The sequence below is a fragment of the Camelus bactrianus genome, chromosome 4, assembly GCF_048773025.1.
Source record: "Camelus bactrianus isolate YW-2024 breed Bactrian camel chromosome 4, ASM4877302v1, whole genome shotgun sequence".
In the NCBI taxonomy this organism is placed as follows: Eukaryota; Metazoa; Chordata; class Mammalia; order Artiodactyla; family Camelidae; genus Camelus; species Camelus bactrianus.
Window position 1 is genome coordinate 33,591,930 of NC_133542.1, and position 14,012 is coordinate 33,605,941.

Consider the following 14,012-nt stretch of genomic DNA (forward strand, 5'->3'; position numbering starts at 1 on the left):
AATATGATTTAGCCGGGTCGGATAAACACAACATGGACCAGTACTCAAGAAAGGTATAATCTAGCCCCAGCACTAACCGATAGTTGACAGTCCAGACAAGACTTGTAATCTTCAGTGCCTCAGTTAAAGCAGGATGAACCAGAATAGAGGAGCCTCAGGGACACACCACCCACACACTTCCCAGGCCGGTGACAGCCATCGCCAATTCTTCCTCAGACTGTGCTCGTTGTACAAGGGAAACTATTTGTCTTTCTAGCATTAAAGAATTGCATAAGTCCCTTCTGGTCCCCACATTTTGGTTTCATAAGTCTATAATCTTGTGAGACCTATGAATCAACTTTCTCACTAGCTGCGGACTTAAATTATTCAGCATAAAACTTCGTATTAAATCTACCACCAATATGCAAAGACTCAAATGCACACGACCACCTAAAAAAACATGATACTACACTTTCTAAATGCACTGAACAGAGCTGTCAACCAGAAGGTTGGTCCGTCCTATGAAAGAAGCTTGCACATCTAAACACCACCAGTGCATGGGAGAGCAACATACTTGGCAACGACATGAAATTCACCATTGCCAAGGAAACATCTACCTGTCCTATGTTGTGCATTCATGCTCCCTAAAGCAACCATCGACCTCTCTGCTGTTTGCTTCTGAATCTCTCAAAACTGTGAGAAGATGACAAGTGCAGTTATTTCTAGGTTTAAAAATAGTGCCTGCCTGTATCCCACACCAGAACATAATATGCAGTTTCATAACTAAAAGGAATGTTGACCTCGGCCAACATAGGTTTCTTTTGAAAACACAGGCTAACTTAAAGAACAAAAAATTCCAGGATTCTGCTCCCCGGATCACAAGGTTCTGTAAACAGCAGAACATGTAGAAAGATGACGAATGACTGCAATTAGCCCTCCCTTCCACATGCAAGTATATGCCTTGCAGATGCACCACCCCCAGGAAAAGTACAGGGTGGAGAAAGGATGTATGAAGTTGGGCCTGAGGGAAATGTTCACAGTGCGGTCCAGCGAGCAGGGCACACGTGCTCACTCTGCCCACACATGCTATAAATAGTCTTGGGGGAAAGCATGCAGGCAACAACAGCTCAGGGGCAGGCTAGAGATGCCTTAAGGGTGGTGTCTGCTCAGGTGCTCTGTGCTGACTGGGGACAGCATCTGCAGGTCAGACTCACCATATCCTTGCTGGTCAAAGCTTTGGGGTCATTTATATTGTTTTTCAGCAAGTTGCAGGCAGACAACATCTTTTCACTTAATTCATATCTAAAAGGGGGAAAAAATAAAAGAAAGAGAGCTTGTGACTGGCTACAAAAAGAAAGGCACCTTTACCTCAAACTCCAGAACCCTTTACAAGACAAGAGGTCCCAAGTCAACCTGGGCAGGCCGTGGTGGTGCTAGGGGCTTGCCTGGTGGTAGTCCAGGCACCCGAGGGCTGATGTTACCACACAGAGCCAACGCTTCCAGCCAGCGCTTGGGTCTTTTCACAAGGGTAGCTTTCGGCTTCACCCCATGGCCTGTGTGGTACTATGGAATAATAGTTGGAGATTTTTTTTTTTTTTGCTGCTTTTGTGCTAAGTTTAGTCTAAGTTCTAAGTTCTAAAAATATTTTTAGTCTTCAAGGGTTGAAGAGGTCTGAATTACCACATACCCACTATGCTGACCAGTAAATCACACATCTGAAATCACATCTGATGATTCAAGAAATGTTTTTTAACCCATATGAAAATATCAACTTAAAAGTCAGGGGACATTTGGTATGTAAATTATACCTCAATAAAGCTGTTAAAAAAAAGGCAACAGATGTCAAGATATTGAGACGTTTGAAAATACTTGGAAATACAAACTAAAGACACTTACCTTGTGTTAATGCAGGAAACTTTCTTTTGCCAGATTAAATAGAGGTAAGTTTTCTGAAATGCTCTATTTATACTTTACACGGGTAAAAACCACCCTGAAACGTCCACCTGTTCTATCGTCTCTGTTTTATAAGCATCAATTTCGTACTTGCTAGGTTTTCACAGTCGACTACACCTTCAGGTCCCTGTGTCAGCCAACCAGAGTGCTTATTTGGTATTTTAGCTGTTCTTTATGTTATTCCCAAACCCATTCTCATGGTGTCCCTCATCACTCAGGGAGCAACAAAATGCGAACATGTGACGGGTCACATCATCTCTATAGTAAATGTGACCTTTGGTTGAGGCCAAGAGCTGTTCCTCTCACACACAATGATCCTGTAATAACAGCACTGACACCTGAACGAGGAGAAATGGCTAATGATAAAACTGGAACTTTGAAATGTGCAAGATGCTGACGGCAAAAAAGTTCTAATTCGTGCCTTTAAATATAAGGTGGGTTGTTCAAACAATGTAAACTTTAGTGGAGCTTAACAGTTAGGCGGATGGTGACCCCACATATAAAATTAGGTAGCAAATGGTTAAAGAACCAAAGGTGAACAGCTATCAGGATCTTTTCTTTACTACCATAAGAGATCCAGGAGTTATCACTTATGCATCTGTATTTATTAGTATCATGACAAGATGTACATACTTCTGAGGAACAGGTAAAGTTTAGCTCTTCTTTGGAGATTGGAGAGACCAAAGTTATAGATACAACTGCACAATCTCCTAGCTGGCCAATTCCAGGCCAAAGTACGTCAAATGTGTGAAGGGGGAGGGGAGGGGAGGGGAATGTACCACACCTCTCTCTGATTTCCACCTTCTCAGGTTCACATTCTGGAACCTGCATTTCATCTTCCACCCTGGTGGACGTGAAACCTTCAGCATTAACTGCATGGTGCCCTTCCGCCATCCCCCGACTGTCTTCGTCCTCCTCTTCCTCCTCCTCTTCCTCAGGAGGATACTCAGTGACATCACACTCGTCATCTGACTCGGAAGAAGAGCTTTCATCTGAGCTGGAATCATCACTTGAAGTTGTTTCATACCTAGGTGGCAATTGGGAGTTCAGGAGATGCGAGGTGTGCCCATAAAGACCCAGTGACAGAAATTTTTATAAAGGTAAAGTTGCTAACTGACTCCAGAAATTTCACCAGTGGTTTTAGACCCTGTACTCTGAAGTTTGGAATATGGTCTACTAAAACTCTGGTGGTTGTCAATGGGTTCTCAAAAGGGATAACCTAGGTTGCCAATTGGTATCGTATACCACTTTTAGAAAAGATTTTATATATAGTGTATGTGCCTATCTATAGCACCTCTGGCTTAGTACAAATGAAAGGAAACTTATTTTGTGGAAACCAGGTCTGCAGCTGTTCATTTTTCCTGATCCTTTTCTTCCTCCCTTTCATTCTTCCTATTTTGTTCCATTAATTCTCCCAGTGTCAAGGTGAACAGATTATGTAGGTAACCAATTGTTCTTCTGGTACGTGCCCTCTAAAAATGTGGGCCACATTACTCAATAAAAAGATCTGGAAAACAGGCACTAAGTTAAATCTTTGTGTGGTACACTTTACTATCAATATTATCTCAGCTAACTCTGCACTACTGCTTTCTTGTTGAGGCTGTGTATTAACAGATTAACTGCTTTGATTCAACTGTAGGAGGACAAACAGGCTTACCTATTTACCTGGGCCAATTAAAAGAGAAAGAATTAACAACTAACACACATTCTGTTTAGAAAAGAACTGATGGCATGGCGAGGTTACTCTTCAGATGAAAGGCCCTACAATTTTGTTTGTAAACACGGAGATTAAGCGAAACAACTCCCCATTCTGGAGAGTGGGTGGCTACCACTGGCCCAGGGAGTGATGCACTCTGTCTCTGTCTGTTGCTGAGTTCTGACACAGGTTAAGTACAAGCTGTCCAACAGAGCGGGGAGCCTGCTGCTGCCGCTTTTGTTAGAGACCATTTGTTTCAGACCAGAGGCGAGAAGATGTAAATCACTCAGCTTCATCAGCTATCCTTTCAAGAGGGATCTATCCTTAAAGACAGCAAGAAGAGAGAAAAGAAGCCCACATGCACCCTTCTGAGGAGGGAATCGTCCGTCACCCAGATGGGGCAGTGTCCCAGACAAGGCACCTTTTAACACGACTCGAGTAGGCAGGAGGCAAAGAAAACAGACAGACCACGTATAACCACTAGCATCACCATCCTTCCTTACCCTCCATTAATGCCGACAAACTGAAGATTCTTTTTTGCTCCATTTGAGTCTCTGTTGCCATCTTTCTTCTTCATGATGGACTTCAGTGCGCTTTCATTATTTGTGCATACTGTGAGAAAGTGAACCACGGTGACCAAAATGAATATAACTCACACCCGTGAAAGTTAAGTGAATAAGTACTCCTTCTTCATGGACATTTTTTTATTCATGTAAATACAGATCCTGGCATGTATCTATGAGAAACATGCCCAAAATCCACTGGAAAATTGTGTGTGTGCAAAGAAAATAATTCAAAGTTCCATTAATAACATTCTTTAACTGGAAAAAAAAGTCCATCAGTCGTTCCAGACATAACAAAAGCAGTGACGACTAGCATCTGTGTCAGGCTTTACTGTTTATCAAGTGATGCCGTGTCTCACTTGCTTGACCCTAAAAAACCATCTAGGCACTAAGACAGGGATTATTATTAGTGTTTTTTTTTTTTTTTTTTTTTTTAGTTGAGATAACCTCGAAAAAAATTTCTGCCTGCCGGACTATGAAAGAGTGAAATGTTGTTTGAAAAATTTTGTAATTTGCAACATCAGATGAGTTTTCTTAAGGAGACTGCATGTCTTTCTTCCACAATCTTAATTTAAAGATATTCTAGGCCCACCTGCCTAACAACAGTGTGACTGTTCTTCCAGGTCAGTTTATAAGACACACTGGCATTAGATGGGAATGCTGGCAAGGCTGGTCCTAGAATGCTGATGCTGAGAAGGGCTGTGAGTAAAGAGAGTTACCGTAGAGGCCAGCGGCCATCTGGTCGTCTGTCAGGTTCACTGGAGACGGCGTGCCCTCCTGAGCAGGGAAGGCATCCTGGCAGCTGATGGGCTTCCCTTCCGTGGTCCTCACCTCTAGCTCATCCCGGGATGTTCGAGGGTTCAAGAGTCCTCCTGACTGAAGGCTCCCACACTTGCATGTGCATTCCAAGTTACTGCCTGCCAGGAAGGAGAAGGTGTAGAAGCGTGTGATGCTTGGACCAAATAAAACAGACTAAAAGGTTAAAAAAAAAAAAAGATTCTTGCAACTCATCATTTTCTTAAGTACTTCTTTGGTGTTTTCTTTCTGCATAATTGGCACTACTATCCAAGCCACCCAGAGTCAAACCTCCAAGGCATTCCTGACTCTGCACCTTTCCCTTCACGACCACATCCAGATCAGTCGTTCTAGCTTCACAGTGCCCCTCTTCTCTCTGTTCTGGCACCGCCACCTCGCCTGGGTCTGGGCCCCAGCACAGCATCCTGCCTGTCCCTCTTCCTTCACTATGCCCCCTCTCCCGTTCTTCTGCAGAGGAACTCAGCTCAAACCCCATCCTAACTCCAGCTGAAACATAACCTGAAAAAGCTAAAAAGCTCCCCGCGGCTCAGGAAACGTAGTCCACGCCACTTAGCCAGATATTCTACACCATCTACACTTGGCACCAACTTACCTCTCCAAGTTTATTTTCCACTAGGCCTGCGGTCCTTTTGGGGGTGTGGGCTGCATCCCTGTAGATGGAACTCCCCCCAGTGTAGAAAGTAGGGTCTCTTATTTGCCAACAGCACACACCTGCCTTATTCTCTCCTACCCGGTGACGCTCCTTCTTCCCCACTCTCACAGCCAAGCCCCCCCTTCACCTCCTCATCCCCCTACCCGAAATTAACTCTCCTTTCTCTCAACTCTCACAGCCCACCTTTAAGACTCTCTTGTAAGATCTACAATACAAGGTACTAGCTGACTCGTGTGATGGTCTCAGATTCCCTTTGAGTCTGTAAATATTTTGAGGGTGCCGCACGTTTAATCAACTTTGTTTCTCTCACATCTTCTAGGTTGCTTTTGCATATGCTAGGTGTTTAATATTTGTTCACTGATGAAACAGAAAAATTGGATTAACTACTACTATGTAATTCATGTATATAGGTATAGCACAGAATTTTCAATGTGGCTGACATGGACAGGTGTTTACAATCTATGGTTAAATGAGAAAAGTAGATAATAAAATTCTATGTATGGTATGATCCTATTAAACATATATATATAAAGAGAGAGAGAGAGGGAAGTTACCTGGAAATTCTGGTAATTTTAACTTTTCTCTGTATTTGCCATTCTCTTCTATAGTGAATATTGACTAATTGTGTTCAAAAATCACCTTTTAAAAATGAATTTAAAAACTCTGGCTAAGCAATATGATTTCTAGAAAATTTTCCCTAAGGATGTACAAAAAATACCAAAAAAATGTTTATCGCTTCCATGTGTAAAACAGTAAAAACAGGCAGATTTCACACCGTGGTGAAATAGGCTCTGGTACATTTATACAAAGGAATTTAGTTCAGCCATTAAAAATGTTGATGTAGGTGGGCATTTATTAACACAGAAAGAAGAGATCATGTGTTAGTGAGTTTTCAACATAGGCTATAAAATAGTATGGAGAAAATACACCTATTTTTGTAAATATATTTGTATGTATACATATTAGAAAAAGTCTGGCAGGATATACAGCAAATCTGTTTAACAGTGCTTTTCTAAAGCTGAAAAAGTAGGTGTAGCTCAGTGGTAGAGCACATGCTTAACATGCACGAGGTCCTGGGTTCAATCCCCAGTACCTCCATAGAAAGAAATAAATAATAAATAAACCCAATTACCTCCCCAACAGAAAAAAAAAAAAAAAAACCCTAAAAAAAACTGACTCTAAAGCTGAAAGAATTATATGTTATTATAATTTTTTCTTATGTCTCTATTATTTCCTAAATTATGCATTATAAACCTAATAATACAAATAAAAATTTAAATCTATCCAAAATGTCATGCGGTAAGAATTTGATCACAACTTTCTATCTTTTAAAGTAAAGCTTTGAAATCCCTTAGATCCTGAGAAGAACAGAAAGTTAAGGACTGACTGTATTTCGAGACAACCAGAAGTAAAAGAACTATGAAACTCAAAAACTCTTCTCTTCAAACTCCATGGTTCATAAGAATCACCTGGGATTTTTGTTAAAATGCAGATTTCCAGGAACCTGCCGCCAGAAAATCATTCTGAGAGTCTGGGCCAGGGGGCCGAGTGACGGGCATTTCTGACATCCCCACTGACCCATCCACGTGAGGCTCTGATGCAGGTGGCCTACTTTGGAAACTAGTGGTTTAAAACAACGACAGTCTAATAAAAAAAGAAAAGGTGGAAGGACACAAAATGTTCAAAGTGAGGTATCAGCATCTAAATTTTAATGTTCCTATTTCCAAGCTAAGAATTCTGAATGCCAGGGACTTGCCTGAGGCCACAGAGATGGGCTAGAACACACATCTCCTAATCCCATGAATGGCACTTTGTCCATGAATCAACAGCACAGTGTTTCCTCCTCTAGTTCCACAGGCATGGGGAGCCCCTCAGGTGACTCCTTCCCAAACCCACCCCGCTTCTCAGCACATAGAGTACTGAATGCAGCCCTCGAAATAACATCCAGTGCCCCCACGACCTAGTGTGTCTTCCTAACAGCAAACGAGAAATGTCTCAAGTGCCTTTGACTCAGTTGGAGTAAAATAAACAAAGCAGGGCATTTGTCTTCACGCCTCCTTCTCCAACTCCATGCATCATTACTTTGAAATTACTGCAGTAACCTTGAGGAGTCTCAACAGTTAATCCCTAAGTGCCAGAATACTTCTAAAGAACACTTTCACTAAAGTATATCCCCATTCAAGAATCAACAATGATTCTTAAAATGCTAACACATGCTTAGTTTTCATTGTTACTGAAACCTTAAACATGCACAAAAGTAGACAACAGTATAATACACTCCTGTGTTTTCATCACTAGCTACAATAACGCTCAGCTAATCTGGTCTCGTCTCTACTTCCTCCACCCACTCACACTAGAGTATTTTGAAGCAAAGGCCGGAGATCCTATCACTTTCATTCATTAATATTTTAGTATATATTCCTAAATGAAAGAACTCTTAGAAAATAATTATAAAGCTAAAACTATCAAACCTAAAAAAAGATAATTTAAAATCATCGCTTATCTGGTCAGGTATTCAAATTTCTCCCATGACCTCTTAACATTTTTGTATTGAATATTTGAATCAGAACCCCAGTTCTGTATTCCCACTGTATATAGCATACAGTGGTTTTTAAGTCTTTTAATTCATAGGTTCTCTTTCTTTCTAAATATGGCTTTAAAATATTTTAAAATTGAGGTATAATTTATATGCAATAAAATGAACAGAATTTAAGTATAGAGTTTGATGAATGTTGGTAAACGTACATGCCTGTGTTAGCACCTCCCTCATTCAGATACAGAACATTTCTAATAACCCAGTGAATCCATGCTTCCCACCTCCTGCCCTTTTCCAGAGGCAAACACTCCTCTTCACCAGAACTTAGTTTTGTAAACTAGGACTTTTTAAAGCTTCTCCACTCAAGGTCCACCCTCTCAAGCAGGCACCTGAGGGTTTTCTTTATAGTGAACATGGACAGCTTCTCATCGGGGCAGTTTAACTGCTAAACGACTCCTACCCTCTCCTCAATCAGAGTGGTCTGGTGACTTAATTACCCCCAATCCTGTGCCCTTCCTTCCTACAGTGTCCTACAAGCCTAAAATTTCAGCTTCCTTTACCTTTGCCAGTAGAATTCTGCTCAAGGCTTGGCACCATTTCTATGTCCTCTATAGTTGTTCTCCTATGATACCATTCTACAGAGATCTTTTTCCCTCACTGTTCTGCAGCACGTACTGTCCAGACCAGAACGCAGCCTGCCCTCTGTTCCCTGGGTTTCACCTGTGTCTCTCTGGGAGACTGTGAGCTCCTCGAGTCCGCCCCTTATCTGGGGAATTCTTCGGTGCTTTCAACCGTGCTGGTCAATGGAAAGCTTTTAGTAAGTGCCTGTGTAATTCAACAGGTCACAGCAAGGTCACAGGAATTCTGTTACGACTAACTAGCAAGGCAAAGGACAACATTCAATGTTAAACTAGTTCTCACTTATTGGATCAGAGGAAATTTGTCACCTTTGTTGCCAGAAAACGGTTTTCAGATGGTGCTGAAACTCTTGCTGCTCTTGGTGACCCAGAAACACCTGTCTGATCTTGATAAATGCTCACTGTGGTTAGAGGGCACACATAAGACACATGTACTAGCATAAGACTCTGACAACAACTCCGGGCACAAAACACAGGAAACGTGCCTCCAAGAAAGCCAAACATAAAGTGGCCAACAAAATTCAATGGTCTCAGCCCTGGCTCCCCTTCACAATCAGCCGGGTCGGGGCGGGGCTTTAAAAATACAGACACAATGAACTATCTGCACGTGGGCCCAGGTATGAGTCGTTTTTAAAAGCTCTGCAAGTGATTTCAGTGTGCAGCCAGGATTGGGAACCAGTCAATTAAATTAATCAGTCTAAACCTGATTGCTGAAAACAAGACTTCCCTCTGGTTTCAGTCCATCAACTAGGACCACATGGATTCCAATTCACTGGTGGTTTTAGGTAACAGCCCTGGACCACTAATGGGAGAAGTCCATAACCAGTTAATGCTACCCAAACAATACGGGTAAAACAACATGAGTAATTGCCAAACACCTTCAGAATTCTGGCCCTCTGGCCTGGCTGCTCAAAACTCACATCAGGGGGCAATGGTTTCTGCGGGTACCACTGGGGAGTTAGTTAACCAGGGAGTGGGCAACTGTACAGTGTTTGGTAATTAACTCAAACTTATAATGGCTATAAAATGCCAATGAAGCATGAGCTTCATTTTACGATTTGACCAGATTAGTGATAACTAAAAGACAGCAAGTGACAGAAATCTCAGTGTTCTGGAAAATAAGAGCACTCTCAAAGTATTAATTTTAAAATACACTTAGCACTTGATATATGGATAATTATGCTACTAGCTAAGGCAAACTATAATGGAAAATGAATAACTTAAAATGAAAAATTTTTTTACATTTTTGACTTTAGAAGTGCTAAAGCAAACTATTTTATATTTAAAAAAAGCAATGAACAACAGAGCTGGAGTTTTCAAAGAGATCATCTTCTCCAGTTTCCTCTATGATATTTATCCACCTAGCATGGGTATTCATTGTTAGTATATAGCAATGTGTTTCTAAATTAGAAAAATGATTTTTAAAAACATTTTAACATGGATTTTAAAAGTTCCTCTATTTATGTATTCCAACTCTTCTGGCATGCTAACTCGTTTTTTTTTTTCTTTTTAAATAATGCCAAGTGCTTTCTGAAAACACAACTATGAACAGTGTGACCAGTTAATTAACCGGGTTATTGTGACAAATTTTCAGTTAAACATTCTGATTTGATTTTTAAAGAACATTTAGCTTACTTGTCAAGAGGTGGGACTGAAATTTCTGAATCATTATGAAGGTCATTCAATCATTTAGACATTTTTCCGAAGTATAACTCAGAATTCAAAGGGAAGTAAAATAATACTTCTAGTTTTTCCATAAGGGAAAGAGCTTGAGCACGAATTCACCCTTTCCACACCACATGTTGGTCTGGGGAATAGACAGTAGAGATTATTCATGTATTCTTTACTTGGTACACATTACTTTTGGATGGAAGTATGTAACTTTGATGGAGGAGAAAGGACAATCCCTTTGTTTGTAGGCTCACCTCTCAGAACTCTAAATGTCAATGCATGTGGCCACCAACCTAAAGTCACTAAATGGTAAGAGCCACAGTGTTATAATTTCTAGGGCCATTTAAGTATTTTCCTGGGAACATACCAGACAGCTGTCATGAATATATCTAAAAGTGGGTACTTAAAAATTAAAATGCTAGAGTGGATTAAGAGTCAGATTCTCCTTCACTGAAACCCCACCCACATTTAATTACACACTATCCCAAGACTTGACCCAGAAAACCCACACTGAGAAGCTGCACTAACTGAAGTTGGCTTGAGCAGATATGCTCCGTGTCCTTCCAGATACAGTCAAGGTCGTCCTCTCCACCCTAAGCTCATCTCCTCCCTAAATTTCAGAGAGACTGACTGCAGCTGAACTGTTCAAGAACTTTTACTTTTACCTTATTTGGTGGCTAACATATACTGTCAAGGGTTATCATTCATATTTCTAGTATATGTGTCTTGGCTTCCCTACTGGAGCAGAGTATCTTCAAGGCTTAGATCACACTATATCTCTGTTTCAGGACCATGCTTTGCATATAGTTGACAATGAATGTAGGGCTATCAATTGACCTGAACAGAGATGGGGACAGGGTAGACTTTAAACATCTTCAGTGAGATATGAATGACTCGCTGATTGGAGGAAGAACAAAGAGCTGTAACCATCATCCCGTACCAACAATTCCCTTCATTGTTTATGACTGGACATCCAGGAACATAAAGACATGTCTGTTCTCAAAAACCACCAACCTCCATGCTTTAGCCAGAAATGAACTGTACACTTCAGGATTCACTGGGACTGTAAGTGTCAAAGTAAACTTGCATCTTTTTCTAGAGCGCATGTTTACTTCACTAATACCCATTTAAAATGATAAAACGTCAGTGTAAAAGAGGAAGATTTTCAAAGAAGTGTGAACTAAAGGGCTCACAAAGCTGGTGGACAGACTTTAAATCTTTGTAAAAGATTTCCCTCGGGGCTGAAGTGCTCTTCCTCAAGGTCTGTAACAGATACGCTAGATCTGTAATTTCAGTCTTTCTGAGGGTCAGCTATTCCTTTTGAGAATCTGATAAAAATTATGTACTTTCTTCACAGGAATTCCAAACACAAAACTATTCATGATGCTTTGGACCCCAGACTTGCTTTAAGGTTGTTTATTCCAACAATACTTCCCTGAAATAGGGCCTGAATGGGTCTCCCGATTGCATGGTGGTAGCAGTGGGTGCCAGCAGAAAACCCACGAATTTTGGGGGGAAAAAAGTTCCCTCAATGAATCTGATGGGTAGCCTGGTGAAGAGCTACTTTTATAAAATAATTCTGCTGAAAAACCTAATTCCACCCTCTCATGATACAGGAGGACATGGCAGCCCAAACTCCCCTCAAGTGCACAAGTTCCTGCACAGCCGGTACCAGAAGTCAGCTCCGCTGACCTCCACGTCAGCTGACTTCCTCTGCATCATGCCATCATACACGACGGGGCTCGAGAAACATTTGGTTTGGGTCATTTGATGCTCTTGTAGCATTAATTAAAAGAAAACTGTGATTAAAAAAAGGTATGAGGTCAAGTAAATGGTATAAGATTTGAGCTAAGAAACTAACTAGAAATGGTATTTCATAAAGATTTTATTTTCCCTGGTTTCACTTTGGCTCAGATCTCTGTCTACAAAATTGCTTTCACAGTTATGGGAATGACTTCAAGTTCATAAATTTTTTTAGCAAGCCCAAGATACCGAAGAGTGCAAATATGGAAGCTGATTTAAAAAGCAGTTCTTTTACTTGAGTACGAGAGATGAGTTTCCTATAAATCATGCGGCAGGCAGTTAAATTCCACTGGTATAGTTTTGTTTGTTTTTTGCTCAGAGACAGTTATACATTTTTAGAGTATTTGTCACTGCAAGTCATTTGTCTAGAATTTTCTTTCTCCTCCTTCCTCTCTCCAGAGGGATAAAGAAAAGGATAAAAAGAAATATTAACCCACTTCTCAAACCAAAACAATCCAATTGATTTACAGAAAGAATTAACATTTTTTCCCCTGAGGTTTCTGTGAGAATAGAAACTTATTTCCTCTTAACTGCTTAATTCCATGAAAAAAAATATTAACTACATGAAACTCACACTATCAAAATTAAAAAGAATTTTACAGATCATCAAATCCCAGTATCAAAACTATGACACTGTCTCTTAAATCCTGAAAAAATGGGGGGTAGGGTTTAGCTCAGTGGTAGCGGGTATGCCTAGCATGCATGAGGTCCTGGGTTCAATCCCCAGCACCTCTATTAAAAATAAATAAATAAACCTAATTACCCACCCCCCAAAAATATACTGAAAAAATGTTTGTGATGTTTCATGTGAAAAATACATTGGTAAAATATGCAGGATTCAAATGTTATCAAAAAAGTACGTCTCTAAAATAGACCTGCACACTTACACATTTCAAACACACTAGGGGTCACCCCATGACAGCATGAGGGCAGCTCTCTGTATTGTATGATCTTCTGAACTGTCAGTTTATTAGGAGCACACACTCCAGTTATAACTTTAAGAAATTGGAGTGTTGCACATTATTATTACGCTGCTAAAAATAATGCTCTTTCGCATACTAAAAAGTGATACCCACAAATTTTTAACCCTAGGAAAACCGAAGAGAATTCTGTGGGTTGGGTACTAATATACACCTAATTCATTTTAGGCTTCGTTTTGAACTTTGACATGGATTCTGAATAAATCCTAATCGAAAATTTATTCTACTCATTTTGTGTTTTCCCATATTTATCTATATATTTCTTTATCGTGATAAAATTATTAGCTAGGGAGACGAATTGGCCAGGGTCAGGGGTAGAGGGAGGCAATGGACAGCCAGAATTACGAAGACAAAAATTTGCATTAAAGACAAAAGACTATTTGTAGCATTTTTGTTTGGCAATTTGTTCTAGATCTACATTTCCATTTCTGGAAGTACTGAAAACAGTTAGCAGCAGTGACAGCCAGCGTTTACTGAGCATTCATACTCTGTGCTGCAGAATATTCCAAACGCTATATTCACACTGATTCACTGAATCTTCATTTCAACCTTGTGAGGGAACAAAGACAACCTGTCCTAGTGCCAGAGAAAGGATTCGAACCCAGAATATCTGGCTTTGGAGCCCAAACTTAAATTCTTCAAACTAAAGTACTGGGTTCACATAAGTGATCGCTTATATGTTCTTTTTGGTGATGTCAAACTCCAATTTCCTAATCTGATTTGGA

The 14,012-nt window shown here is 40.5% G+C and overlaps 1 protein-coding gene and 1 non-coding gene across 8 annotated transcripts in view; one reads left to right on the top strand and one right to left on the bottom strand.

The window, feature by feature from the left end:
• The window catches only part of KANK1 (KN motif and ankyrin repeat domains 1), a 180,436-nt gene that overhangs the window by 8,975 nt on the left and 157,449 nt on the right, over positions 1-14,012 (bottom strand). For 6 of the 7 annotated variants that reach the window (XM_074361652.1, XM_074361651.1, XM_045504977.2 and 3 more), the window contains 4 exons: positions 4,911-5,108; positions 4,132-4,240; positions 2,717-2,959; positions 1,194-1,281 (listed from right to left, as the gene is read on the bottom strand). In XM_074361652.1, the coding sequence (XP_074217753.1) occupies positions 1,194-1,281; positions 2,717-2,959; positions 4,132-4,240; positions 4,911-5,108 (638 nt within the window). The remainder of the gene's footprint in view (positions 1-1,193; positions 1,282-2,716; positions 2,960-4,131; positions 4,241-4,910; positions 5,109-14,012) is intronic. The other variant, XM_074361653.1, reaches the window with a different exon arrangement.
• TRNAV-AAC (transfer RNA valine (anticodon AAC)) lies at positions 6,686-6,757 on the top strand. The gene has a single exon. It is a non-coding gene; the product is annotated as a tRNA-Val (tRNA).